This window comes from Aspergillus homomorphus (assembly GCF_003184865.1).
Source record: "Aspergillus homomorphus CBS 101889 unplaced genomic scaffold BO97scaffold_22, whole genome shotgun sequence".
Taxonomy (NCBI): domain Eukaryota; kingdom Fungi; phylum Ascomycota; class Eurotiomycetes; order Eurotiales; family Aspergillaceae; genus Aspergillus; species Aspergillus homomorphus.
Genome location: NW_020291908.1, coordinates 354,270 through 380,046, shown reverse-complemented (window position 1 = coordinate 380,046; position 25,777 = coordinate 354,270). Strand labels below are relative to the sequence as shown.

At 52.5% G+C, this 25,777-nt stretch overlaps 10 protein-coding genes across 10 annotated transcripts; 5 read left to right on the top strand and 5 right to left on the bottom strand.

Moving 5' to 3' along the window:
* Positions 1-2,248: 2,248 nt before the first annotated feature.
* BO97DRAFT_470975 (nitrogen permease regulator 3 family protein) lies at positions 2,249-5,034 on the bottom strand (the record flags this gene model as incomplete). The annotated part of the gene is made up of 3 exons (XM_025700002.1): positions 4,434-5,034; positions 3,661-4,283; positions 2,249-3,603 (listed from the first exon to the last, which is right to left on the bottom strand). Exons 1-3 carry the CDS (start codon positions 5,003-5,005, stop codon positions 2,249-2,251), a joined length of 2,550 nt encoding a protein of 849 aa, XP_025550684.1. The 5' UTR covers positions 5,006-5,034.
* A 435-nt stretch (positions 5,035-5,469) lies between these two features.
* Positions 5,470-6,345, bottom strand: BO97DRAFT_406169 (coiled-coil-helix-coiled-coil-helix domain-containing protein). The gene is made up of 4 exons (XM_025695360.1): positions 6,148-6,345; positions 6,015-6,049; positions 5,748-5,862; positions 5,470-5,665 (listed from the first exon to the last, which is right to left on the bottom strand). The coding sequence occupies exons 1-4, from the start codon at positions 6,195-6,197 to the stop codon at positions 5,563-5,565; spliced, it is 303 nt and encodes a 100-aa protein (XP_025550683.1). The 5' UTR covers positions 6,198-6,345; the 3' UTR covers positions 5,470-5,562.
* A 427-nt stretch (positions 6,346-6,772) lies between these two features.
* On the top strand, positions 6,773-7,655 carry BO97DRAFT_392072 (GFA family protein). Its single transcript, XM_025693853.1, has 3 exons — positions 6,773-6,901; positions 7,003-7,182; positions 7,276-7,655. Exons 1-3 carry the CDS (start codon positions 6,894-6,896, stop codon positions 7,577-7,579), a joined length of 492 nt encoding a protein of 163 aa, XP_025550682.1. The 5' UTR covers positions 6,773-6,893; the 3' UTR covers positions 7,580-7,655.
* A 1,948-nt stretch (positions 7,656-9,603) lies between these two features.
* BO97DRAFT_392069 (aldo/keto reductase) lies at positions 9,604-10,741 on the top strand (the record flags this gene model as incomplete). The annotated part of the gene is made up of 4 exons (XM_025693852.1): positions 9,604-9,743; positions 9,804-10,065; positions 10,143-10,470; positions 10,542-10,741. 4 exons carry the CDS (start codon positions 9,604-9,606, stop codon positions 10,739-10,741), a joined length of 930 nt encoding a protein of 309 aa, XP_025550681.1.
* Positions 10,742-11,102: 361 nt separating this feature from the next.
* BO97DRAFT_406166 (phosphatase PAP2 family protein) lies at positions 11,103-12,765 on the top strand. Its single transcript, XM_025695359.1, has 3 exons — positions 11,103-11,400; positions 11,501-12,045; positions 12,127-12,765. Exons 1-3 carry the CDS (start codon positions 11,270-11,272, stop codon positions 12,621-12,623), a joined length of 1,173 nt encoding a protein of 390 aa, XP_025550680.1. The 5' UTR covers positions 11,103-11,269; the 3' UTR covers positions 12,624-12,765.
* Positions 12,766-12,862: 97 nt separating this feature from the next.
* Positions 12,863-13,701, bottom strand: BO97DRAFT_435205 (vacuolar protein sorting family 37 protein; the record flags this gene model as incomplete). The annotated part of the gene is made up of 2 exons (XM_025697718.1): positions 12,863-13,349; positions 13,433-13,701. The coding sequence occupies 2 exons, from the start codon at positions 13,699-13,701 to the stop codon at positions 12,863-12,865; spliced, it is 756 nt and encodes a 251-aa protein (XP_025550679.1).
* A 323-nt stretch (positions 13,702-14,024) lies between these two features.
* BO97DRAFT_470968 (ankyrin repeat protein) lies at positions 14,025-15,228 on the bottom strand. The gene is made up of 2 exons (XM_025700001.1): positions 15,135-15,228; positions 14,025-15,079 (listed from the first exon to the last, which is right to left on the bottom strand). Exon 2 carries the CDS (start codon positions 15,053-15,055, stop codon positions 14,393-14,395), a length of 663 nt encoding a protein of 220 aa, XP_025550678.1. The 5' UTR covers positions 15,056-15,079; positions 15,135-15,228; the 3' UTR covers positions 14,025-14,392.
* A 107-nt stretch (positions 15,229-15,335) lies between these two features.
* Positions 15,336-18,180, top strand: BO97DRAFT_406163 (tRNA ligase). The gene has a single exon (XM_025695358.1). The coding sequence runs from the start codon at positions 15,618-15,620 to the stop codon at positions 18,105-18,107; it is 2,490 nt and encodes an 829-aa protein (XP_025550677.1). The 5' UTR covers positions 15,336-15,617; the 3' UTR covers positions 18,108-18,180.
* Positions 18,181-19,259: 1,079 nt separating this feature from the next.
* Positions 19,260-21,262, bottom strand: BO97DRAFT_97213 (putative Golgi traffic protein SFT2). The gene is made up of 4 exons (XM_025701171.1): positions 20,536-21,262; positions 20,192-20,312; positions 19,824-19,974; positions 19,260-19,463 (listed from the first exon to the last, which is right to left on the bottom strand). The coding sequence occupies exons 1-4, from the start codon at positions 20,762-20,764 to the stop codon at positions 19,311-19,313; spliced, it is 654 nt and encodes a 217-aa protein (XP_025550676.1). The 5' UTR covers positions 20,765-21,262; the 3' UTR covers positions 19,260-19,310.
* A 1,938-nt stretch (positions 21,263-23,200) lies between these two features.
* Positions 23,201-24,029, top strand: BO97DRAFT_97157 (uncharacterized protein). Its single transcript, XM_025701170.1, has 2 exons — positions 23,201-23,350; positions 23,503-24,029. Exon 2 carries the CDS (start codon positions 23,595-23,597, stop codon positions 23,964-23,966), a length of 372 nt encoding a protein of 123 aa, XP_025550675.1. The 5' UTR covers positions 23,201-23,350; positions 23,503-23,594; the 3' UTR covers positions 23,967-24,029.
* The last annotated feature ends 1,748 nt before the right edge of the window (positions 24,030-25,777 follow it).

Sequence of the window (25,777 nt, the reverse complement as noted above, 5' to 3'; positions counted from 1 at the left end):
ATGCCCGCCAACTGAGGGAAGAGAATCTTCAGTGGCAGTCCTATGGTCCTTATACTCACTTGCTCCTCCTCAATCCCAAGCCTAACTAACCTGCATGATCCATGGATGTAATTTATGTTTGTAAAATGCCTGTGAATGTCCCTTATGCTGACAGTCTATCATTGGTCCGCAACGCTACTTCCATCATTCAGTCCTCTTTTCTTTTAGCCCCTCATTTTCCTTCCCCTCTCCACTTCAGCTCGGACTTCCACGATATCCTCCTCACTCGGGCTCACAATGGACAATTGTCAATGTGCTGCACTTGGTCCAATCCTTGATCAGATTACTTGCGTCGCTTACATAGAATAGCCTATCTATACCAGATGCAAGAGCCGACACTCGACGCCATTGATGTGGTCGTCCAGGAATGGCAACCAACCCGCACCCCTCACTACTGTCTTTTGTTTACTAGTTTTGCTTCGACAGCAGGGTCACACAGTTCATTTTCTGGCGCGTTAGTCAACTCTCCAAATGCACCGTGCTACTCCGGCGCTAGTCTGACTCACCCGGTTTGCTATTTTCCCTTGCCAGCCTACCTAGCCAAGTAAATAGAGGGGAGCAATGGAGGGGTTGTTGGGTTGGGGTTCATGGATGCTCTTCGACCCAATCCGGTGTACAGTTGAGCGGGCAACATGACTGTCAATGTCAACACATCAACAATGCTAGAGCAAAGAAGACTCGGAGGCATAGTCAATGTAATAAAGCCTATTCAGGCCGCCATCTCCAATCTCATCATCTCGCTATAATGCTGCTGCAAGTCGGAGCTCTATTGAGCAGGTACTACCACTTTCTGTTCGGTATATATATTGTTGATGGAGCACCGCACTTCAACGAAGTCGGACGAACCGCGGAGGTCGTTCATGACAACGACGTAGTAATTAGTACTACAGCGACAGCTTTCCATCAATTCTGGAGGAATAAACAGCCAGTTACGCCTGGGAGGGAGTCTACTGGTTGCCAAAGTATCGAGTAGACAGCCTCGTCTCACGACCACACTCAGCACTCAAGCTACTCACTTCACGCACCTGACAATGCTTTTCACGAAACCCTCTCCCAGATCAAGCGCCTCCAGTGCCACAAACCACCGAGCCATACGCCACTCAAGAGATCTACAACGAGGCCGAGCCCTGTCCATGATCTGGTGGGTAAATCTACGTAGGTACAGTATAAAAGACAGGATACCCACCCAATGAAGAACCATCATACCGAGAGCCATGCAGCTTCCCGCTTCTGCGTGCAGTGAAGAAGAACCTCGGTATTCTAACACAGGATGAGTCGTTAAGTCGTTCCCTTCATCACAAGTATGAAATGAGTTCATGCACCACCGAATACAACTAGCGCTACGCAACCTATCTATATACGCACTTAAAGTAACTGATATCTTCTACCTACGATCTCAGGACAAAAATCTACCCAATTAAACCCCGGAAACCCACTCCCTAAGGTAGTCCATCACTAAGTAACAGATCCCGAGCCCTTGCAGACATCTATGTCCCCAAGAACCAACCCCAAACCCCAAAATCAACTATATCCTCTACTTAAAAGTACCACACCTCCCGACTCAGCCCCTCCCCAACAACATAGCAGAATCACACCCCAAGAGATTTTATGGGAGGACAATCGATCGCTTAACCCGGGTATGATCCAACCAAAAAGCTGTCGAAAAATTAGGGCTGCAACGGAGCTATTAGTGCCCGTACCAAATCGCTTCCCTCTTTTTTCTTGCCATGCCCTTGCCATCTGACCATTTCGGTGCGAGTTCGGAACACTTCGGGATTTCCGGCCGGCCGCGGCTCGCATGAACCGTCCCCAAACCTAATTCTGTGGCTGTTTCAAGGTGCATGCGCTACGTTACTGCCCGAGAAAGAGGGAGGGAGAAAGGAAAAAGTGAAAGAGAGAGCAATGGTAAGGTAATATTACCTGGCACAGTGCTTATTGTGTCCCAATGGAAGGATGGAAGGGGGAAGGTGCTCACGTGCTCTCTTTCCCAATCGCATGCAGTAGCATGTGTTTGGGGAGGGGACAAGTTAGGCAGTGGGTGGAAGAGAAGTTTGCTAGTATTTGCATATCTCAAGAGCTCGTGTATTAAGTGCCGTATAAGGCTGGGGTATTATTTTGGTTCTCTCTTACTGGGGTGGGCTTATTTACTATAGGTATGCCCCGGTTTTATGGTTCATTAATCATCAACACATCTCGTCTCTGTCCATCTTCACCAATGACGCACACTGACCAGGACCTGTTCTCTGGGGTCCAGCTCAATGGACGACTGCTGCCCTGTCACCAGCCCCAGACGCGTGAGCAATTGCCAGACTAGCTTGCGCTTCAAGTTCTCGCGAACGGGGATTTTCTCCAGTGCGTCGTATCCGTTGAAATATTTGATAAACCGCGGCCAGTAATTTTTCAACGATGTGCGCAACTCCACAAGGTCCAGGTCAGTGTCCGGGCCGTCGGAATTGGGGCCCTCACCCGGTCCGCGGCGATCAGGGAACCGCGACATGATCTCATCTAACCATCGGGACTCTAACGGCGAGGCGCGGTGCGGGAACAGAAGCAGAGACGACGTCTTCAGGGACGTTTCCCGGTCGAGTAATGAATGCGATAGGTCCAGCTTCTTTCCGGGTTTGTGGCGGCCAGGCATGGGGGTTTCTTCCCCGCTGTCTTGGCTATCGAGGGACGAGGACGAGGATGAGCTGGCATCGTCAATGTCCTGTACGTCGGACTTGACGACGCTCTGGCTCAGGTACTTGTCCACCTCCTCGCGTCGAAGCGCTGCCTCCACAGCCATCTTGATCTCGGGCGACACTTTGACCCTTGCGAACGCGCGCAGCTGGGTGACCCAGCCACCTCGCAGCAGCCACGCCAGAATGGCGAAGTATGTGACTTTGTGGTCTTTACTTGGTATAAAGCTGCCGTAAGGTCTGGGAGTGCCACTCATGGCCGATAGCATTTTCGGAAGACTAGGAAGAGTCGGGAAAGCTGCTTGGTAGGCAGCCGTCGCTACTTCCAGTTTGCTCAAGTCACAGTTTGGAGACACGACGTAGGTGTCTCTCTGATGAAGTGGGGGGATCGCACGCGCTCTTCGCCAGTACACTAGATGGCTCGCTAGCATTTGGATGGTAGAAAGTGGTATGCCGGAGGTGACGGATATTTGGGCGAAGGACTTGGTAGGTTTCGAACAACGGATATAGTGAGCAAGCGCCGGGGCCAGAGCCCCTCCCGAAGCCTCGACATCTCTGAGAATGGTTGCTTCGTTGTCCAGTAACAACAAAGCAAAGTGTTTTGCTAACACTTGATGAGGTGTAGTGTTCTCGTCCGCAGTTGGATCATCAACTGGCGTGACACTGTCTGCGGTTGTGAGCCAGAGGCCTGGATACGCCTTATCAGTAGGTCCTGCTAAGAATGGTGTCGATGTCAAAGGAGGAATCTGCAATGAGATGGAAACGTCAGCATTCAGCGTGACCGATGCGATCTTCGATGCTGATATGCTCGTGTAGACGGTGTATATGGCCCTGGCCAGGGACGACTGGTGAACAAGATCGGAGTAGAGGCTGTTGACGGACATTCCTGTAGAAAGCCATTGAGTCAACACGGACACGCTCAACATTAGACACGATCACATACCTTTTTCCTTAGCTTTCTCCTTAATGTGCGAGATATGTCGAGCTTCTCTCCAAACGTAGTCCGTCCGCGCCTGCTCCCACTTCAACGCCTTGGAGAACTTCTTGATGATGTTATCGTAGATCTCCCGGAGACGCATGGAATACTCCAAGAGGGGCGGATCCAGCACGAACACGACGTTGAACATAGTCATGGAGTCCTTATCATCTCCATCCAGCGACTCACTCGCCGGCCTCGCGGACTTGATGCTGGTGATAGACGCGCGCTGAGACTCGGACGGGGTCATCTGCTTGGGACTCAACGTCTCCGTCGAAGCCACCATAAGATCCACTGCCTCCTCCCGAGCTTCTTCGGTGTCCGCCTCCCCGTCATCATCATCAGGGTTTTCGTTATGGCCGAGCTCCCCTCCCTCCCACGTCGCACGAGGCTTCCTCTTCTTGCGCCTCTCCTTCCTCCACTTGCCATCCTCGCGGACAAACACAGGCCACCCGACAAAAGCAAGGTCATTGATTCCGACCTCGAAGCGCCGCTTATGCCACGAGCGCGACGGACTGAGCAACTTCTCCCAGACATCAGCCGGGAGTCCCAACAGCGTTTCCCAAGGAGGCCGTGCGCCATTGCCAACACTACCCCCACCAGCAGAAGCACTGCTACTTCCCTCTGCTGTTGTTGTGCCCGTACTTCCACTCCCACCAGCAGCTTGCCCTCCACCCCCAGCACCAGAACCAGCACTAGCACCCCCAACCTCATCCTCCCCCTTATCCTCAGCAACAGACCCCTCCTCCTCACCATCAGACCCAGCCCCCCGTTGCTGCTTAATACTACTCCCACCACCACCAGTCCCACGCAACAACCCCCTCCCAGACCCAATCGACCCAGCCCTCTGCGACTCGGCGCCAGGCGACCCAGCAATGCCCGTCCGCAAACCCCCTCCACCACCTCCACCATCATCACTCAACCCAAAACTACTCGGCCGGCGACTATTGCCCCCATTATTGCCCCCGATGCCCCCTACATAGGACGACTGAACCACACCACCACCACCCTGCTGCTGTGACTGTGACTGCGCCGGCGGCGGCGGGAGGATAGGTAAATCCTCCTCATCCTCATCAGAGGTAGACCCGCTGTCCTCACTGGAACTGGACTCGTTATCCTTCCGATTGGATTTTGTGCGCGAAGCACGTCGCGAGGAGGAGAAGGTTTTCGAGGAAGAAGTCGCGGACCGGAAGCCATTCTCGCTGAGGGGGTTGGGGGGGTAGTGGAAGACGAAGCGCGGGCCGGCGCGCGAGCGCACGATGAGGATGATGGCTACCAGGCAGGGGTCTGGAGGGCGGGCGATGGAGGACATCTGTGGGGCGTGGGCATGCAGGTGGTTGGGGTTTTCGGTTAAGGTGGGTTTTATGGAGGCAATGGCCTGGTAGGGAGTTGGTGTTGTGTTTGTATTGTGTTCGTATTGGTGGTGATCTTAGGAGGAAATGTGGTGGTTGATTGGAGTTGAAGGGCCAGTGCCAGTGGCCGCGGGCAATGGCCGATTTAAGTTGTCGCCGCGGCGGTGCGGATAGATTGCCTGGAGATAGCCTTCCCTTCCCCGCATGATCTTCGATTACGCATCGGGTGAGGACAGGCTTGCCGGTTGATACCACAGGCAGGATGTTGCATTATTTTTGTATACGATATAATGTACTAGAAAAGGGATTGTCAAGTATATACAGACCACTAGTGCATGCACTGTACATCCATCCATCCATTATGCACCAAAAATATAACCATTGTTCCAACGCCAGAGAAAAAAGAAGAGTGAAAATATACAATCTACCACATCATGAATCATACAGCACGTCTCTCACCCACCATGAAGCCCACATATCGTACAAGCCTCCCTAACCTGCAACCCCAAGATCTATTCTACGCCTTCTTCTCCGCCCCAGCCGCAGCTCCCTCCGCCCCAGCCTTATCTTTCTCAAACGTCAACCCAAGGTTCTTGAAATCGTCCGGCGCCATAAGGTTACTACCGCACAAAACAGAGATCAGTAATTGCCCTATTCCCAGCCCACCAAGCATGAGCATGGTATGGAATAGAGAAGACATACTGATCCATCCGACAAGCCAAGTACCCCTTCGCTAACTGCCGACAAGCGTCATTATTCACGCCGCGGTTCAACTTCAGGCATTTCAGGTACTCCGAGATCAGGTGTTTGCAGTCGCCTATATTCAGCGGTTCGATGCGTTAGCCCAGGGTCTCTGTATTCGTCCTACGGGGAAGTAGCGCAGATTGTCCCCGTCGCATTGATCGAAAAGCCGGGTGATCATGCTCGCTTGCGCAGCTGAATCGAACTCGACAGGGGAACGCGACTTACCGTAGTGATCGAGAGGGAAGCTACCACGCTCAGGGCTGCATAGCAGATTCAGGGATTAGCGCTAGAGCTTTTCCACCGTGACTGCACACGGACTGAAGGAAGGCTGAGATAGTGAGGTGATCAGGCCACTTACGGCGTGGGCTTGTAGTTGACTGCGGCACCGCCCGGAGCTCCGAAACCCATGGCGACAGGCTGTATATTTCTTGAGGGGGTGGATTTCAGGAGAGAAAAGTAGGGACGAATTGGTGGTCAAGCACGTCTTATCGGTTGTTTATCGGAGGCGGCGTTCAAGTCACTTGTTGTAGGGACAAAAAAAAGGGCCAGGTCCGCGGTGCCGGTCAGACAAACAGGACAAACACTGTCATCCACGGCGATCTACAGGCATCTGTGAACAACACCGTATGTATATGCCAGTATGGCCTTAAGGGGTCTAGGCTTTGAGAAGATGCACTCGTAATGCTTACAGAGCATTACATTGACTGTCCCTGGTTCCAAAGCTATAGCTTCGACCTGACACTTCCGTGCGGGGTCACTCGCCGGACCCGTGCGTGTAATATGTAGGAATCGAGTAGGATGGACATCACGAGGGGCAATAATAGGACGAGTGGGCTTGAGGATTCCACGAGAGGGGGCATCTCGGATAGCCATGGGTCAGGGTCATGCTATTACCCCTAGAATGCAGTAGCGAATTGCTATCTGAGCCCCGCATAGATACGGACTCTGGCGGCGCTGATACATGAATGACGTTGCACCCGACACCAGCGATATATCATACGAGAACAGCGCTGTCAGTGCTTCGAAGAAACTCGCAGTTCACGCACGTCCAGCATCCAACTACTAATATAGCACGACCACAAGAACAGACGAGTAACAGCAAAAATGCCGATGTAAGCCCCCCTTCACTCCACCCCATACCAAACATATCCCCCCACCTTCAACGAATACACCCCTCCCTCCTCTAAACCACCACCCACTAACCAAAAAACAGGACACTGGAAGGAAGCTGCCAATGCGGCGGTATTGAATTCACCCTCCAATCCTCCACGCCGGTGCCCTACCAGCACTGCGCCTGCAGCATCTGCCGCAAGGTGGGCGGGTACAGCGGCAGCGTCAACCTGGGCGGAATCGCCGACAGCCTTAAGATCAAGAAGGGCCAGGATCTAATCAAGTGAGATGAAATGTCCCTCCCAAAATTGAACCTAGCCAAAGAAATGGCTTTTCTTCACCTTACAATACAATCAACTGACAACATGGGGCGCAGGAAATACTCCGCGATCAAGGCCCGCGGCACTCCCGAAGAGGAGGTCTGCTCGTCGCAGCGGAGCTTTTGCTCCAACTGCAGCACCATGCTTTGGCTGTGGGACGAGCACTGGCCGGAGCTGATTCACCCGTTCGCGTCGGCGATCGACACCGAGCTGCCTGTGCCTGACGAGATGGTCTGTATCATGGCCGGGTCGAAGCCCGCGTGGGTGCGCTGGCCCGAGGGCAAGAAGCAGGTGCACGAGGGGTATCCGAGTGATAGTTTGGAGGGGTGGCATACCAAGCATGGGTTGTTCTTCGAATGAGGGAGCGAAAGCCCTGGTGTAGAACTTAGGGACTACGGAGTTACGAATGTGGATGAGATGTGATTACATGAGCACGAAATTTGAAAATTATCAGTTTTTTTTTTCCATATGAAGGGTATGACTATTGTGATTTTGAGCATGAAGGCACCTATTGGGAAGGGATGTTAGCAATTGAAACGGCAAAACATCTCGTACACAATCAAGTGATTGGCAAAAAGATCAGTTCTCCAAGGTGAATCTTTGTTGTTTCGACATTGTAGTTCAGTAAGAACACAGCGAATTTAAGAATCATCATGCAAGGGCAGGGTGTTGTCAAGGGCACAACTCACAATTTTCCAGTCGATGAACTACGGTGTCGCTGCAATTTCCTATAACCTTTGACAACAGAATCAGTAACACATCCATAACATGTTATGAGTGATTCAAATATTTAAAATGTCAACTGAAGTCAGGCTGGAACTAAGTTAGCGAAAGCCCACAGAAAACAAAAATTTCCGAATACTGACCTCATTAAATCAGAATTTTGTGTAATAAGTTCATTTCCAAGTACAGTGTACACAGATCAAACAGTGTGAATAAATGTGTTCATCATATAAAGTTGACTTGTGTGCAATGCTGGTGTGTGCCAGGAGAGAATAATGCAGACAGTGTGAAAATACCTGTCAGTCCCTGTTAGTATGACTCGACGCCAAAACAGATCCAACAACTGAAGATGAATGATGAAAGCTCAGGTGACGAAGATCTCAACAAGTTATACACTTTCCTGACACCCGCAAGGTTTGTACGCCTCGCTTTTGATGGGTGTAGGTCCATGCACACGTTATGTCCGCCCGTTCGTTCAAGATTTCTTCATCGGCAGCCAGATGGGCAAGGAGTTCGAGAGGTGGTATTTACCTATCAGATAGCAAGTTAGTGGAAAGTCACAATTGACGAGCTAAATGAATAAACAGCAAGATTAAATGAAGTAGGTCAGACAAGGCTGAAACTTGAGTTAAAACACGAATTCCACATAGTGATTAAGTTTGAGGAATGCCTTAAAGCGTGTCATAGGGTCATCATCCAAGAGGTGGGGGAATCAAAAACTTCAAGAAAAAGTCTTCGCATACCTTTTACAATTGTTAATAAGAGCAATTGAGGGTGTCAAGTCGCCATTAGACAAGACAGCCTCGAAGTGTCGAGTTGTTGGTTGAGCTTTTTGCTGATGGTGGTTGCAAGATCATGATGGGAAGAAAAAAAATTGTTGTGGGTTGCGCCCAAAATTTATAGAAAGTATCAGCTACGGGGAGTGGATGCTACCACTAATGCTGTTTGATTGCGGGACAAACAACCAACCCAAGCTCCGGCAGTCTAACCGTTTCCGCGAAGCTCCGGGAGCCTCAGCAGCTTTCCTCCTCATCTTACATGTACTGTAGCTTGCGTCCGATAACTCTCTGCGCGAGGTTGCAGTTGGAATTCGAACATCGAGATTGATGACTCAAGGCAGTGTGCTTTTGTTCATTGGCACTTCACATGGCAGGTGTCGAGCAGACGGGCATATAACATGTTGATTGGTTTCATCCTGCGAATTGCCTCTTTGCTCGAGGATTCCATGCGGGTCTACTGTTGACCATTATTGTGTATGATAGCACGACAAACTTCTGAAAGTACTCAGTACTCACTCAATCCAAGTAGCTTTAAAGCAGTCATTTCGAGCAGGAATATCTATCGAACCATCCTGGGCCATAGGCGTTTAAATAATGTGTCTTGCCTCTCGCGGACCCATTGCTGGGTCCAATCTGTGGAACCTCCGGTAAAGCTCCAGTGGCCTGCCCGACGTCATGATTAGCCACACCGCGAGGGAGGGACAAGCACCTTGTCTGAGCAGGACGCTGCGTCAAATTGACGTCGGTCCCTATCGTCGCCGATATAAAGTTGGCCGTTGTTTTGGGCAGCGAGCATAAAATCAGACAGACCATACTTACCTGCACAGAACAACTCAATTGATATCCTCCATACTCAGTTCCTACATATTCACATCCTACACAATGGCAACCAAGTTCAGGCTCAACACCGGTGCAGAGATCCCCGCTGTCGGATTCGGTACCTGGCAGGACGCCGATGCCCAGGAGAATGCCGTGCTCGAAGCGATCAAGGCCGGATATCGCCACATTGACACAGCCAGAGTGTACGTTTCCATCAAAGAATCCTCCCACATCTCCTGCCCATGCTGATGGCCTGTATCTAGATACGGCACCGAGAAGGCCGTCGGCCAAGCCATCAAGAAGAGCGGCGTGCCCCGCGAGGAGCTCTTCGTCACCACCAAGCTCTGGAACAACAAGCACCACCCCGACGATGTCCCCCAGGCCCTGCAGGACTCGCTCAACGACCTACAGCTGGACTACATTGATCTATTCCTGATGCACTGGCCCGTTGCCTGGAAGCGTGGTGATGAGCTGTTCCCCAAGAAGAACGACAAGCCGGTTGTCGAGAACATTGACTACGTCGACGTAAGAACCCTCCAACCTCATCCTCGTCCACAAGTAACGCACATGGCATGTACTAACCAATCCATCCCATTGTACAGACATACAAAGCGATGGAGAAGCTCCTATCAACCGGCAAGGTGAAGGCGATCGGCGTGTCCAACTTCGCCAAGGTCGAGATGGAGCGCCTGCTCAAGGAGGCCTCCGTGGTTCCCGCCGTGCACCAGCTCGAATGCCACCCCTGGCTGCAGCAGCCCGACTTCGACGAATGCCACAAGTCCAAGGGCATCCACATCACCCACTACTCGCCCTTCGGCAACCAGAACGAGCTCTACTCGAAGGAGGGCACCATCGGCAAGCTGATCGAGGACCCCGTGTTGGTGGACATCGGCAAGAAGTACAACAAGAGCGGCGCGCAGGTTGCACTGGGTAAGCTTCTCCCCCTTCCTCAATCTCACCACAAAGTCCACACCCACTAACACCATTCTTTCGTCGAACAGCCTGGGGTGTCACACAAGGCCACTCCGTCCTCCCCAAGTCCAAGACCCCGTCCAGAATCCAGGCCAACCTGGAAGGCGACTTCAAGTTGAGCGACGAGGACATGCAGAAGATCCGCCGCATCGACCGCAAGCTCCGCTTCAACGACAGTAGCGAGAGCTTCGGCAAGAACTTCTTCTCCGACTTGGACGGCAAGAAATAAACTTGCTGACGCGGCGCAGCGCGTGTGACAACTTCACGCTTCACCAAGAAGGCAAAAGCGTTGTTAATGTAATCTACTAGCTAATGTTATGTATATGAGTCAATGAAATGATGTGTCAAAAATCCATATGCGAGGAAAACATGCTCGGTTGCTTTGTTCTGTATCCCTGTCGTCGATCACCCCTGCAAGATCTGCATGTTAGAGTTGTAGTGCAGATCATGGGGTTTAGAGTGTGTGTGCCAATACGAAGAGTGCACGAGTGGCTCCCTTGGCTGCCTGAGTGCCTGAGACAGAAATGTCACGGTCACCTGGTAAGGTCCAGGCTTACATGCTGCTGCAGCTTCAGCTCAACCACCCTCGCATACGAGGGAAAAACGAGCACAGGAATGATTTTCTCTTCTTCGTACTCATACGGCAAGCTTAATCTACTTGCTCGAAAACACTGAGTTGTGTTGCTTTCGTCTGCTAAAACCGTTACTATCTATTCGTTACTAGGCACTGTCGTATATGACATCATCACCATCAACAATGGCACGCAACACCAACAGACTCGAACAAGCATCTGCGACAGCGACCGGAGCAAACGCAGAAGCAGTAACACACGGGCGTTACTCTAAGCGACTGATCGCCTCGTATATCATTGACTGGGTACTCATCATGTGCGTATCTCCCCATCGTGACATTTCATCGTTCCCCGTTCCTTAGAAATCAGCTAGCGAGTGGTCTTATCCTCGTATACGCGTACTCATATCTCGGCAGTGGTATCGCACTCATTGGCTTTGGTTTCTCCCGCGTCTCGCCAAGCCAAAGGCCATTCTCGCTCATCGATCCGAGCATCTCTTTCCCCCATCGAGACCATGATACCGTGTCGGTCGCCGTGGTGGCGGTGGTGGCCTTGATCGTACCGGCCGTGCTCATCGTCCTCGGGGCATTGGTACTCATCCGGGGCCCGACGGCGATGGCAGCCAGCCAGGAGGATACAACGTCGACAAGAACCGCAGCGCGCGCACGGCGATGGCGGTATAAGCTGTGGGAGTGGAATGCTGGATGGCTGGGTCTGGGTATAGCACTCGCGGGGGCCTTGATGGCCACCGAGGGACTAAAGGATCTATTCGGGAAGCCGCGACCGGATATGCTTGCGCGATGCGATCCGGATCTCTCCAAGGTCAATTCCTTTGCTGTGAGCGGCCTGGGATCGAGACTCGATGGGGCTCCTACAATGGTGACGTGGGAGATATGTCGGAATCAAGCACGGGAGTTGACGCATGATGGCTTTTCTAGCTTTCCCAGTGGACATTCTTCGTGTGAGTCGTTCTTCGTTCCCCCAAGAAAAAGGCCATGATAACGCGAAAGGAGATGGTCGCTGACGATGGAGTGGTGGATAGTCGCGTTCGCCGGATTGACATATATCTCGCTATGGCTTTGTTCTAAATTGTCCATCGGGTTCCCATATCTCGCTCCCTCGCCGCTTAGCCAAGATCTGCAGAGACAGGATCGGGGCGCCATCCGGAAGCAAGGTGCAGCCCCGCCGGTTTACCTGCTCATTGTTGTCTTCGTGCCCATTGCAGTGGCGTTCTTCATAGCTGCCTCGCGGTGGTTTGACTACCGCCATCATGGATTCGATATCATTTTTGGGTCGGTCATGGGGATAGTCTTCGCTTGGACAGGCTTTCGGCTCTACCATCTTCCCGTGATGCGCGGAGCAGGCTGGTCGTGGGGAGCCAGGGACAGAAGCCATGCTTTCTTCCGGAGCGTCGGGTTTCCGAGTCATGTCTGCGCAGACAATTGGGCAACGGCGAATTATACACACACGAGAGTGAAGAACAGAGACCGAGGCCAGGATATTGACCTTGAGAGTGGCCGTAAGGCAGCAAGGGACTGATATCCCCACGTCCGGGCCGAACAGCTGCGAGCATTTCAGTAAAGTGTAGATTGTGACGATTCAGGGGTGATTGGCAAGGCTGCTGTAGGATATCGTGCTGTTGCTGTTTTTCTGGTGCCCTTTCTCCTTCGGGATACGCTTAGCGAATGTCTAGAAAACTCATACCGTGGCCTAAATTATCAGTGGCACAGTGCTAGACCCAGAGTAGTAGATCCCTTTATTTGAGTCAACCACCCCATTTATCTCCAACCCCCAACTCTTCCCTCATCCCATCTAGCTTTCGCCTCTCGCCGGGCGGCCAACTTGGCCGACTCAGCCCGGACCCGTCGGACCCAATCCGCGACCTCCTTCTCAGACGCCCGGCCATGGTGTTCCTCCTCCAGGAAACTCTCCTCAACCGCACGACAGACGGCCTCTTGCTCTGCGATTGAAGCAGCCAGTCTCTGATACAACGCCTTCGGCGACCACGGGGCCAACGCGGCGTCCATCTCCGACTGCTTTTTCCGCCACGAGACCTCCAGTGACTGGTGGGTCAGGAGGAGAGTCTCCGTTGACGACCGCAGCTCGGACATTTGCGACTGTAGCTCCAGGAGCCGGTTCGCCAGGTCTTTGTTATATGTCAGGAGGGATTGGAGATGTTGCTGATGCGCCGCGTAGGAGGGGTGTTGGCTCGAGAGTGCCGAAATGAGGTTTGGGTCTTTGAGTATGGTTTGCAGATCCACAGTCCTGTAAAAAGAAACCCAAGTCAGAAAGCCGTAATCCACATGAAGAAAAGCAGGGATTGATAGCGGACAGAGAAGGAGTCATACGTCTTATCCTTCACACCGCTCGGTAGCCAGCCTTCTTCGATAGGTGGGGGCTGAGGCAGCGCGTTCTGGGAGCCCGGAAGAGAGACCCCCGGCGACGAATACCGGTTCCCTGGATACATGCTTGCTCTGTCTTGTGGATTGTAGGGTCTGTGAAGCTGTTGTGGCGTTCCTGGCAAGGGCGAGTTGAGTTGGGGAGTGCCTCCTCGACTGGCTTCGTGGCTGCTGGGCTTGGGAGGCGGGGGAGGTGGAGTGTCGGAACTGTAATCCATGATGGCGACAAGGGGTATCCGATTAGGAGCAAGCGCTGGAAGAATGGTACTTTGGTCAGACAGCCGGGGCTGTAACGAGAGGATGGATGCACCTGAACAGGCTAAAGCAGGTAATTGGATGGTTGGAGCAACAACAGAAGCACAGACGGGCGATGCGGGGAAAAGGCGCCGGATCACGTGGGATGACATCTCCCCGATCTACATGCTGGAGCATCAACAATTGTTGCTATTCTACAAGAAGGTATCGATCAAAAACGATAGCCGATGAGAGAGGTAGACTTTCTATTATGCGAGTACGGGAAGAGCGGTGTGTTCATCAACCAGCGCACGATATCGTCCAATTATTGTAGAATATGGCCCTCATAGCTGCCACTTCTCAAGCGGGGTATATAGCCTGGTGATACGAGCGCATTTCATCAAAGCCTGATTTGAACCTCTCGTCGACACAAAACTGCTATCTCTCAAGGAACCTGGAAGTAGGCTTACTTCCTGGTTCCCTTGTTAGAGACAGCGGCGCAATGCTACCCTTCGAAGCGTTGAAAAAGGTTGAGGTCAATAATTGTTCAAGATCGAGCGCTGAATATCTCACAAGCTGCTCCGACCCGTCCAATTCGTTTGACTGGACTCCGAGGAGACAAGTGAGAGCTGTTCGACAAGCCACATTGTTTATTTGATCGTGTGCTGAGACCTCTTAATCCGTCCTCTGACGCACACTCCGCTCGTCAGTGTCAATGCTAGAGCCCCGAAGGGCGTCCATCACCAGCTGCCGCAGTTCATTTTGCGTGGCTTCACTGTGGAAGTCTTCCCGCGCGGCCAGCTCATCGATCCGGCGTTTGAACTCGGGATCCACCTGGTCGAGCCCTGCGTTGGCCTCTTGCTCCGACACTGTGCCCAAATTCAGCTGCAGGTTCGCAGGCAAAGGCGGGGGTTGGTTCAGGGCTGCGTCCGCCGACGAATCTGCAGGGGCGGGGGCTGGTACACCGGCTACTTGCCGCAGGTAGGCCGCAACTTCAGGGAACGAGTCATCATTCTCAATGGTCTCGTAGGCGGCTAGGCCCTCATCATTTCTCTTGTTATAATCGACCCCGAGTTCTTCGATAAGACACTTCGCAATCTCAACGCTCTCCGTGACGAACAGGCAAGTCTCGCCATCTTCGTCGAGAAGGTTGACGTCCACGTTGAACTCTTTCACCAGGGCGCGCAGGAGCTCGATGTGTCCGTAGGAAGCCGCAGCATGGAGTAATGAGTAACCGTGCTCATCTTGACCGGAGGCGATGGAGGGATTCGCGCGCAATAGCGTCAAAAGGGCGGAGGGCTTTTCGGCGGCGAGAATGTAGGGGTTGGGTTGACTCATCGTGACGGCTAAGTGATTAAACAACTTGAGAATGAGTCAGTCAGGCGGATTTGAGCCAATTTAGTGAATATTATCACACCTTGAGTCACAAATATATGGTAAGTGAATAGGTCAAGCCAGGAAAAGCTTGTAAGTTCGGGTTGGGAGGTGTATCAGGCTGAAGTGAATGAGGGGTGGTCGAAGGTGGCGGCGAGCGGGAAAAAAAGGTGCTTTTTTAAAACAGTATAAAGAGGAAGCTCTGCCCCGCATATGAACAAAGCCGATAAGCAGCTCCAATTCCCGGCAAGGCTGACAGTAACGCGTTCCTTACTCTTTCCCTCTCCCTCCACTACAATCTCTCGAATCATGATTCGTTGAGCTTTTCTTCCAATTAAGATTCATTCCCTTCATGAAGCAAGCGCGATTACTTCAAACCACAATAGCTCTCTGGCCCAGGCGAAACACGTTAGCGACATCCATCTCCCTTCGAAGCCGCCGGCCTCAGCTCCTTCAGGCGCGTTTCCACCGCTCGCGGCTCTTGATCCCTGCAGCTCAAGGCAACTCGAAACGGTATCTCACGACCATGTCCTACGAAAACATCAAAACAGTACAGCAGGACGAGCAGGAGGTAGCTCAGCTAGTCGAGAGCCTGGAGGAAGCCACGAAGAGAGGCAAAGCTGCGAGCAAGAAATCATTCGGCTGCAGAAAGTCAACATTTGATGTGGACAAGACAAAAGGCATCAAGGTAAACTCTTGGAAGTTCCAGGACTGGGACTACAGACGCCCCGATCTCCCCACCTACGCCCGGGGGCTTTTTACCACCCAAAGGAAAGATGGTACACATGAGATTGCGGTACGGGGGTATGACAAATTTTTCAACATCGAGGAGGTCAATGCGACAAAGTGGAGGAACATTGAGATGAATACACGGGGACCATATGAGCTCAGCGTGAAAGAGAACGGATGCATCATCTTCATTTCCGGCCTCGAAGACGGAACTTTGTTGGTGTGCAGCAAACACTCGACAGGTGTCCGAAATGACACGGAAGTCAGTCACGCCCAGGCCGGTGAACGGTGGGTGGAGAAGCACGTCAAGTCCGTCGGAAAGTCCGTCAAGGATTTGGCTAAAGAGCTGCGCAGACTGAATGTGACGGCAGTGGGCGAGCTCTGCGACGACAGCTTCGAAGAGCATGTCCTTGCTTACGACGAGTCGGTCTCGGGCATCTACCTCCATGGCCTCAACTTCAATGTCCCAAAGTTCGCGACCTGCTCTAGCTCGGAGGTTCACGCATTCGCCGACTCGTGGGGCTTCAAGAGGGCCAACTTCGTTGTGTACGAGGACCTCGACCAGGTGAAGGAGTTTCTTGAGGAGTGTGCAGAGACCGGAACCTGGGATGGCCGCGAGACCGAAGGTTTCGTGATTCGCTGTCAGATGGGTGAAGGTGGTCGTCCACCCTACCATGACTGGTTCTTCAAATACAAGTTTGAGGAGCCTTACTTGATGTACAGACAGTGGCGCGAGTGCACCAAAGCTATCATCGCCAAAAGATACCCCAACATCAAGAAACACAAAAAAATCACGGAAGAGTACCTGCAGTATGCTCGAAGACAGCTCGCGCAAAACCCGCGACTCGGGGAGCAGTACAACAAGAACCACGGAATTATCGCTATGCGAGAAGGGTTTCTTCAGGAACGAGGTCTGAACGGATCTGAGATCATCCAGATGGAATCGGAAGGCTCAAAGGAAGAAGTGACAAGAGATGTTGTCTTGGTCCCTGTGGCTTCGCTGGGATGCGGAAAGACCACCGTGGGACTTGCTCTGGCCAAATTGTTCAACTGGGGCCAAGTGCAGAACGACAACATCCCAAAGCAGAAGAACAAGCCAAAGAAATTCGCCACGGATATTAACATGCTGCTTGCCGTACATCCCGTGGTCATCGCGGACCGGAACAACCACCAGAGGCGCGAAAGAGAGCAGATCATACAGGACGTTACTACTGCTATTCCTCGGGCTCGATTCATCGCACTTCACTACGTCCACGACCCCAAGCAAGAGATGCTTCCGGGGATTCGAGAGATTACAAGACAGCGGGTCCTGAATCGTGGTGACAACCACCAGACGATTCGCGCAGGCAGTAAAAACAGCGAAGAAATCATCGGGATCATGGAGGGATTCCTCACGCGCTTCGAGGGCGTCAACACCGACCGCGTACCCGACTCGTACTTTGACGAGGTCATCGACCTAGATGTCGCAGCCTCCTCGCGCGAGAACCTGGAAACAGTGGTGAAAGCCCTACACGCATCGTATCCCAAGCTCGTGAGGGAGGTCCCCACTGCGCAGCAGCTCGACGATGCAATCAACTGGGCAATGCATGACTATCAGGTGGAGCTGGACCTTAGCCAGGCCTACAGCTCCGGGGGCCAGAAATCAAAGAACAAGAGCAACCTCAACAACAAAACCAACAGCCCCGACTCCGCAGTCGCACCCAGCGCTGAGGACTTGGCCAAGAAGCTCGAGTACTTCTGCATCAGCCTACCGGCGGCCGAGGTGTCGAACGTGCTGCAGTCGCTCTTCCCCCCGTCCACCGACCCCGAGCGAGCCCGCATCTACCACCAGCTCGCGAAATCGCGCCGCATCCAGCCCTCCTTCCACGTCACGCTGATCCACCGCGCGTCCAAGAAAGAGCACCCCGACATCTGGGAGGGATACACCCGGCAGTACATCGAGAAGATGAAGAACAAGCCCGAATCCGACCTGACCATCACCCCGACTCTGGCCCCCGTGCGCGTACGCCTGGAGCGCCTCATCTGGGACAACCGCCTGATGGCCTTCATCGCGCGCATCATGCCCCCCGAGGACGGAAGCCAGGGCGACTGGCCGTGCGCCAACGAGACCCCGCACGTCACGGTGGGAACCGTCTCTACGGATGTCAAGCCGAAGGAGAGCAACGATTTGATCAAGCGCTGGCATGAAGTTGGTTCCGGCGGCGACACCGGCATCTGGGAAGCGGAGATTCCAGGCGTCAAGGTTATTCACGGTGCGGTGGGGATGGTGATGAGCCGAGGGAAGTAGCAGGTTGATTGATTGACGTGGCGATATGGGCTTTCAGATGAAACAGCGATGTGATTAACATGTAGAGCACAGCCATAGAGTATGCTACTCAGACAGACTATCAGAGGACATCCACTCCAGCATAAGCTCCCTCAAACAAACCAAACCCAAGTCCAGTATCTACAGCCACTAGCAAAAGAACTCATCCATCGTAGTATAAAGTACAGTACCTCTCACAAACCCGCGTTAACCAAACAAGCCCCCCCAGGAACCCTTTTCCGATTTCCATCCACAGGCCAGACTAATCCCCTGCACTGAGCCCAATTCTCATCCTCAATCAACCCGTATCCCTGAAGATATTGCCCTCACCCTCGCCACGCAACCCTCAACCCTCAACCCCCAATCCCAATCCCAAAAAGCCCCAAATCCTCATCCAACCCATCCATCCCACATCCGAGTAACAACCACCAAACATATCCCACCCCAACCGATACATACACCCACACCCACCGTGGAAGTAGATAGTATCCAAATCTCCTTCCTATTCCAGCCTCCCGCCAAATAGAAAACACGGGGGTAACACCAAGACGGCAAGAATAAAATTTCAAACAGGGGAACAGGGAAGAAAAGGGGACACAGACACCACACCACACCGCACAACCTACGCAAGCACACATGGCTGGATAGGAGATCCATGATATTCAAGTACGTAGATAGGGAATCGCTCGTGGGAAGATCCCTGTACCTTACTGTGGAGTGTTTCCCATCTGGGTTTTGGGATTAAGGTTCTGGTCTCTCTCTTTTTGATTTTATGATGATGGGAAATATTGCGAAAGGAAGGCGGACGACTATTTCTATCGTCGGTGCGAGAGGGATGGGTTGGGTTGAGATGGAGATGGGGATGGAGTTTGAAAGAAAGGGGAAGAGCTGAGGGAGAAAGAACTGGGAATGATGGATAGACTAGTTGAAAGCGAAGCAACGCATGTCAAATTGGTGTTGTCTTCCCGAGAGAAAGATCTTGGACCGGATTTTCTATACAGTATATTGGAGACCAGGGTAAGCAAAACCAGGAACCCGCTAGCAAAGCTGCATCGACAAGGCTCGACCTTGTTCTCGTTCTGACCATGGAAGTATGAGGGATTATACATCAAGAGTTCTACAACAGGGCACATAAGAGAAGCGTCGCTTCGTTACTCTATACTATACACAATCAACGCGACATTATCAGCTGGTCATCCATGCCGTAACACGCTGCGCGCCGAAACGTCCCATGAATTGCAGACCGGTGCTACCCATGGGGAAGTAGCTGACAAGATACCACAGAAGAGCGGCCAGCTGGAAGATCGAGGAGATCAGGGTCAACAAGGTGGAATGAAGCTGTGAGACCGGGCGAAACATGTTAGCCGCTATTCCCATTCCAAGCTGGACGTTGTTTGTGCACGTGCACGTGCGCCGGCATCCCTGAAGGTCCCGCAACACTAAAAGCGCTATCGTGAGAGATCACCTCGTCCAACGCCCGGGCGCTCCCATGCATCATGACGTCATAGATCATTGGTCGGAAGAAGACCTCGAGCGTTATGCACGGTACGCCCCCGGCGACATGCGAGATCCCTTAGCAGGAGTTACCGAGATCGCAGAGCAGCTGGCGCTGAAAGCGCAGGCATACTCGACACGGGAGCAACAGGGATGAATCTTGGCGCTACGGCAGAAGCTTATAGGAGATTGGTAGGTACTCACCCCAATAGCAAAGTACAGGGTCATGGCGATCGACCCGAAATAGGCTGCTGTGAATGGCAGTCGTGATCCCGAGACCAGATGTCTGGCGTAGACCATCGGTCCCATGAGGACTGCCCATGATAGCAAGAATAGCAGAGAACCGACGGACCATCTAGTATCCAAGCAAAAACCGGTTGGGTCAGCCACAGATTCTCATTCACGCAGGGCTTGGCGCATAGAGGATTAAGTCGCAATAGAGTGTAGCACGGAAGTTGGAATGTGGCTTGGTCGTGCATGCTTCCCAGTAAGGGTAGGAAGTACACACCACCGCCTCATCCCTCTCCCCATGTGTCGAGGTTCCAGAAGATTATAGGGGACAAGCAACTTACAGGATGGCAAACTTGCGGGGCTTGAGTGACAGGACTGGAAAGAGGAAAAAGCAAATAAGGAAGCAGACGGCAGCACCCAGATTGCAGGCAATAAAAATGAGCATCCGATCCCATCGGCTTACTAGAAGGGGATGCATGATTAGCATTAGCTGAAACTTAAATGACGGACATATAGGAGATTTGCAAATCAATGGAAAAGGCGTCACCATCGCCCGTTACTAGGGCCTGGGTGAAACCCCGATGCGATGCAGGAACTGGGTCTGTCACCTGGACCAGCCAGTCCGGCAAATCAAGGAAATGGACAGTACGTCGGAAGAATCGGGTCATGCGTTGGGACGACTCACAGGCAAAGAAACTGTCTTCCTCCTCTCGTCGCGTTGCTGCTGGCAGAGGGGCTCCTGGAGCTTCGTGAGTGGGTAGTTGCAAATAGCCCTCCCCTTGCCCAAATGGATTCCAAGATTGCAACCGTGATAGGAAAGGAGCATTCGACGGGTTGGTGCGCGCTGGTAGATCTGGATCTCTCCGAGACCAACCCAATGAGTTCACAGAATCACGGAACGAAGTGGTGGCCATGGTCACGATATGCTTCACCACTAAACTGAAAAAGATGGTCCTAGTTGGAAGAGCCGGCAGGCTGCGACAACGGAAGGGAAGAGGCGGATTCGGAAGCTGACACTGCTACTACAGCGGGAGCGTAAATAACGAAGCAGACCACTGGGAGCGCGATAATGCGGTGTCAAGGTGAGACGACCTCTGCAGGGACTATGCACGACGGAAACCGATATGCGCGTGCAGATGATCTGCAAATATGAATGGGTGGAGGGGGGCAGAACACAACAGCTGCACGCAAGAAAAAGAGGGTGCGTCGGTGATAGGACGAGACCTGAGCGGGCCAGATGACTGTTGCGCAACCGGACTAGCCTCCCGAGGAGCTTGGGCACGGGGCAAACCTAGAGTCCGCTAATCGAGTCAAAGGGGCTTAGTCGCACGTCGAAGAAAGTGAAGCTGATAAGCTTGTGACTCCTTCCAGATCGGTATGTGTAGGTAATGAGAGTATCAACCCGTCCCGGGGGAGTGGACGGAAGGAGAGGGGAAAGGGAGGAGGGGGCTATCTGTCTGAAGCAGCCGGCTCTGTTGCTGACTGACAGCCACAGCGGACGTGACTCTACTCTCTAAGAGTGAAGTCGGCTGAAACAGTACGATATCTCCGAGGAAGCTGATGTAACAGTTCTATGGTCCAAGCCCTGTCCCACGATCCGGAATGACGATTAACCTCCAACCTCAGCGCAAGGAATGTAGAGACGGAGATGGAAAGCTAGTGCAGTAAGGTGGAGAGCTGCGTAGACCGGAGAATGGCAGGGGAAAGGGAAGGAGGAAGTGGGGGTGGGGGGGAAGGAGGAGGAGGAGGAGGAGGGAATAGGAGCTGCAAGATGATGAGTGCGATGACGGTGCCGGGGAGGAGGAGGAGGAGGAGGAAGAAGAATAGAGGTGGTGAATGGGGGTAACGCTGGGGCCACCCTATTTCTGTCGAAAGCAACGGAGATCGTCTCTATACAGTCTCCAAGATTAGCCAGTCGTCAGATGACTGCGGAGAGGGGTGAGAGAGAGGTTGACCGACGAGAAGAGGGGGTGAGTGGGTGTGGGAGGGGAGGGGGGGGGGAATGGTGAAAGTGTGTGTGAGGGTGAGGAGGTCGGAGGGAATGGTGGTAGTAGCGTTGGTGATGGTGGTTGAGCAGCTGGCTGTTTGGGAGGATAAGGCATCAACAAGGAAGACCTCGACTTACTCAGTGTTACTGGAGAGGTATTCAAAGCATCGACGAGATTGATCTGATACAGTGTTGGTTGTTCAGGACTTCACGCAGGTGGTCTGTTATCATGCTTGATCGCAGAGGCGCGAAGTGTGGAATGGAAGGAGCAGTTCCTAGTAGGTTCAAGGTTGAGTTGAGTGAGTGTCGGACTTGGGGTGGAGTGTGGGTCATTAGCCCCGATAGCCCCGTCCGCCAATCAGAGAGTCAAACAGGGGGGATCCTGTCAGGCGGTAACTAGGCTAAACCCCAAATGAGCGACTGGGCCCCAGCTGAGCTCTGATCGCCCAATCACCAATTGAGACTAGCCCATCACCGCCCAGTTTGGATACATTTGATTGGCTATCCACTAAAACTAAAGCCATCATCCAGCTCCAGGAGACCGTAGACCTCTGGAGCGACGGGCCACACCGCCCACCACCACCCACACTCGCTCTGCATTTGGCGCTGTTCCCGCTGACCTCTGTTACTCTCCACCTACCTTAGACTCCCGTACCGAGCACCCGACTGAATACTTACTTAGTAACGTCTTCCATACTACTCAAGTGGCTTTTGGAACCACGCGAATACCACAGCTTACCGATCGCCTTCGTCGTATCACATCCTCGTCTTGAGCTTTACTCGCATTAGCATCAGCCACCAGCCGAGTAGTAGGTTCTTGATCCAAGGCAAAACCTGATCGGAGCCATTAGCCGCATCGCTAACTTCTTCTCAACTGTCGAATCGATCAGCATAGTAGCCCAGTCGATCTCGGGTGGAGCTTCCGTGGATTGCAGAAGGCAGAAGCCTACTCAGACTTCGGGATCAACGACGTCTGCCTCTTTTACCGGAACACACCCGATTGTCGACACTGGATCAGACGGTTTGGGTTGCATCAGGCAACTTTCAGCGGGGCACCCACTACGTAAATGGCAGCCTGGGCTTCTCAATCGGAGGAACGGAGTGGATGGTAGGAAGAGCATACTTCAGTCGTGCCCGCCTATCATTGATATCAATGATGGTGGTCGTCAATCTCACCAAGCCATATGGCCAGTCGGATAATAAAACTCTCCCATCCCCGACGTCAGCCTAGCTCGTAGTTGAGGGTAAGCCCGAGTCTCTTAAGCTACCTACGATATCAGCTTCCTTGCCACCGTCGGCTAGGCAAACGCGGCGATCCTCTTCCGGCCGAATTGCACATCATCGTCCATGAAAGATGGATAGCGCGCGCTGTCACCTGCACGTTCCGGCCAGCAGCTAGTCACTAGTTCGACTATACTAGTCCTGAGCAGTAACGAGTCAATCGGGTGTGCCATGGCAGCCCAGCTTTCGTGTTGGTTGACTGCTTGCTCTCAAGTCGAGTCTGAAATTGAGTGTATGTTGTGTAGCCAAACTCCTTGCAGTAACCGTGGATATCGGCCACGCACTCCGAACCTTGACGGGCCGGGGCGGGCGCGAATTGCGGGAGCCAATGCTGTTGACTCCTCTTTCCTCCATAACTAACAGAATTGCACTGCTTTCTTTAAGTTTCTCGCGCCAATGCAACTTCAGACATACTCAACCGTTGATTACTGTCCAGCTCTCTGGTCATCCATCCCTATCATTCTATCGTTGACCGCATGCACGATTGTATCATCGTTTTGTTCGTGGTGGTATACGTAGGCAATGCACATACCGCGTTCTGGTCCGTCAGGAGGGGAAAGCATAACCTCCACTACAGGAATTCGCGTACATCGCGTCTGTCGGCTATACCTGATCAACTAGGCAGGAGTGTAGCATACCAGCCGGTCTGGTCTGCGATAGCACCGTGCTGCAAGGTGGGCGGGTTGATAGCGAGATATGCTTCCCAGAAGCTCCCTGGCGGACTGGCCGTTTGCGGCCACGCAGGGCTGTTGATTGATTTGATCTTCGAAGTTGATTGGCGACCTGATAAACTGACAGCATTCCAATCGCCGCGCGGGTCGACTCTTGTCTGTTTTTGGCACGCTTGATGGAGTACGTAGTAGCACACGAAAGGGTAGCTAAAACGGTACCTAGCTCCCTCCACATTCCTGAGGAGTCATCCGTATTCCAAGTCGTAACAGCATCCAAAGGGCAAGGATCGCAGGATATCATCACTACCTATGTCCTAAATTCCCTTGCAAAGGTGAAGTCGGATGATTGAAGAGCTTTGGGGGCATGAACGCCCGGGGTTGTTGTTGTTGATGTTGCATGAAGAACGATGGGAAGGGGAAGGGGAGGGGAGAAAGGGAATAGATTAATTCATCAACGGTGCCAATTTAGTCTATTTCCAGCCATGAGATCCATGCGTTAAGACCACCCCAAGATTCTCAATGCCTGATTAGGCAGTGAGTCGCAAAGGCCCCTGCCACTGTTTTGGTGGGGGGAGCCTATCAGATGGCATAGGCAGATGCACGCCTTCTCGGGAAGCTACAGGCTGCACAGTGTCACGGACCGCCTCTCTGTGTCAGCCCCCGTTGTGCTCGGACGGACAATGGATGAGATGGAAAGCATGCATTTCAAGGAAGTCATCGTACTTCCCTTGACATAAATTGTCGCTGCTCGGTAGCCTATGACCTATGACGACGTACCGACAGACACCAAAACAACAGTCACTCAAGGCAGCGACTGATGAAGATTGAGGCTCTAGTATCGAGTCAACTGTGTTCCCTGTTCGGGCTCTAATGCAGCCTGCAATGGTGGTAAGGTGAGATGAATAATAATAAATATTATTGCGGCATGGTTTCTCCAGCCCGTCGATCCCGCTAGTGTCCAGCGATCCTCCAGAATAATAATAATACTGTACTTCGCCAACGCCAACCCGGGTATTCACCGTTTGCAGCCAACTGATAGACCGAAGATTCCCCTTTCCACATGGGAGCCCTATCTAGATCATCCATCCATTCCTCGATACCCGCGATGAATGCCACCGCGTCAAGTTGGAGCGATATTCCACCGTCATTGAATCTCGGCATTCTAGCGTCTCCCACACCTTCTCCTTGTGCATTTTAGAATATCTGGATATTCTGGAGGTTGTTGCATTCCCTGTTCAGATGAATCATGATGTCATAGGCTCTGGTCTCGAAGCAGACGGGCTATACTCGAGACCTCACGCTCCTAGGTCATTTAGTCTTCTGTCCGTGTGGGTACATGATCCGGTATGCTTGAGGTAAAGGGTGGTTCTAGCATCTGATACATTCTTAGCGAGCTTGAGACTCGTATCAAATACTTTCCCTTCCCTAAGCGTCGGGACTATCTCCGACAGTGTTGATAAGACATTGTGCCCCCGCTTCTTTGCCTCTCTTCCGTTTTCAGGTGAATAGCGGCAGATACGAATGAAGGATAATAACCTGGATAACCCGAATAATCTGAATCATCCTATTAAAAACGAAAAGGAGAGAAGGCTCTAGTAATCATCCACCAGAGGCTGACGCGGGTGAGTCATGAACTTCCCTGGCAGACGTGGAACAGGTGACAAATATAGTAGTACTTGGGATGCTCATGGGATTCGGGATGGACGTTATTCTCCTCTTTCCGTACGGTGCTACCCTCCTTGACGGCTATTGTCTTTCTATAGTTCTCCTCCCCTCCACTACACATACACACACACACACCCACACACACACACACACCACCATCACCACCCCTCCTCCCCTCCCAAGTCTCTCCAACCACAACCTTCCCCCCTTTCTTGCGTCTCGCATTGGCCTGATTTAGTCAATGTTCTCTATCACTTAATTTGGTTAGTGTCTCTTTGGTCTGGTCTGCCTGCTGCTGCTTCACGATTGGTTCTTGTCCTCCC

Excerpts from the sequence above, each read along its gene's own strand:
- BO97DRAFT_97157 (XM_025701170.1), top strand. The coding sequence starts at position 23,595 with ATGCACGATTGTATCATCGTTTTGTTCGTGGTGGTATACGTAGGCAAT.
- BO97DRAFT_97213 (XM_025701171.1), bottom strand. The coding sequence starts at position 20,764 with ATGGCCACCACTTCGTTCCGTGATTCTGTGAACTCATTGGGTTGGTCT. Across the intron at positions 19,975-20,191 it reads CCCCGCAAGTTTGCCATCCT|ATGGTCCGTCGGTTCTCTGC; the intron begins GTAAGTTGCTTG and ends CTTGGATACTAG. Across the intron at positions 19,464-19,823 it reads CCCTGTACTTTGCTATTGGG|CTTCATTCCACCTTGTTGAC; the intron begins GTGAGTACCTAC and ends CCGGTCTCACAG.
- BO97DRAFT_470968 (XM_025700001.1), bottom strand. The coding sequence starts at position 15,055 with ATGAGTCAACCCAACCCCTACATTCTCGCCGCCGAAAAGCCCTCCGCC.
- BO97DRAFT_406169 (XM_025695360.1), bottom strand. The coding sequence starts at position 6,197 with ATGGGTTTCGGAGCTCCGGGCGGTGCCGCAGTCAACTACAAGCCCACG. Across the intron at positions 5,863-6,014 it reads CTTCCCTCTCGATCACTACG|GCGACTGCAAACACCTGATC; the intron begins GTAAGTCGCGTT and ends CGCTGAATATAG. Across the intron at positions 5,666-5,747 it reads TTGGCTTGTCGGATGGATCA|TAACCTTATGGCGCCGGACG; the intron begins GTATGTCTTCTC and ends TTTGTGCGGTAG.
- BO97DRAFT_392072 (XM_025693853.1), top strand. Across the intron at positions 7,183-7,275 it reads AAGGGCCAGGATCTAATCAA|GAAATACTCCGCGATCAAGG; the intron begins GTGAGATGAAAT and ends CATGGGGCGCAG.
- BO97DRAFT_406163 (XM_025695358.1), top strand. The coding sequence starts at position 15,618 with ATGTCCTACGAAAACATCAAAACAGTACAGCAGGACGAGCAGGAGGTA.
- BO97DRAFT_406166 (XM_025695359.1), top strand. The coding sequence starts at position 11,270 with ATGGCACGCAACACCAACAGACTCGAACAAGCATCTGCGACAGCGACC. Across the intron at positions 11,401-11,500 it reads ATTGACTGGGTACTCATCAT|TGGTATCGCACTCATTGGCT; the intron begins GTGCGTATCTCC and ends ATATCTCGGCAG. Across the intron at positions 12,046-12,126 it reads TCCCAGTGGACATTCTTCGT|TCGCGTTCGCCGGATTGACA; the intron begins GTGAGTCGTTCT and ends AGTGGTGGATAG.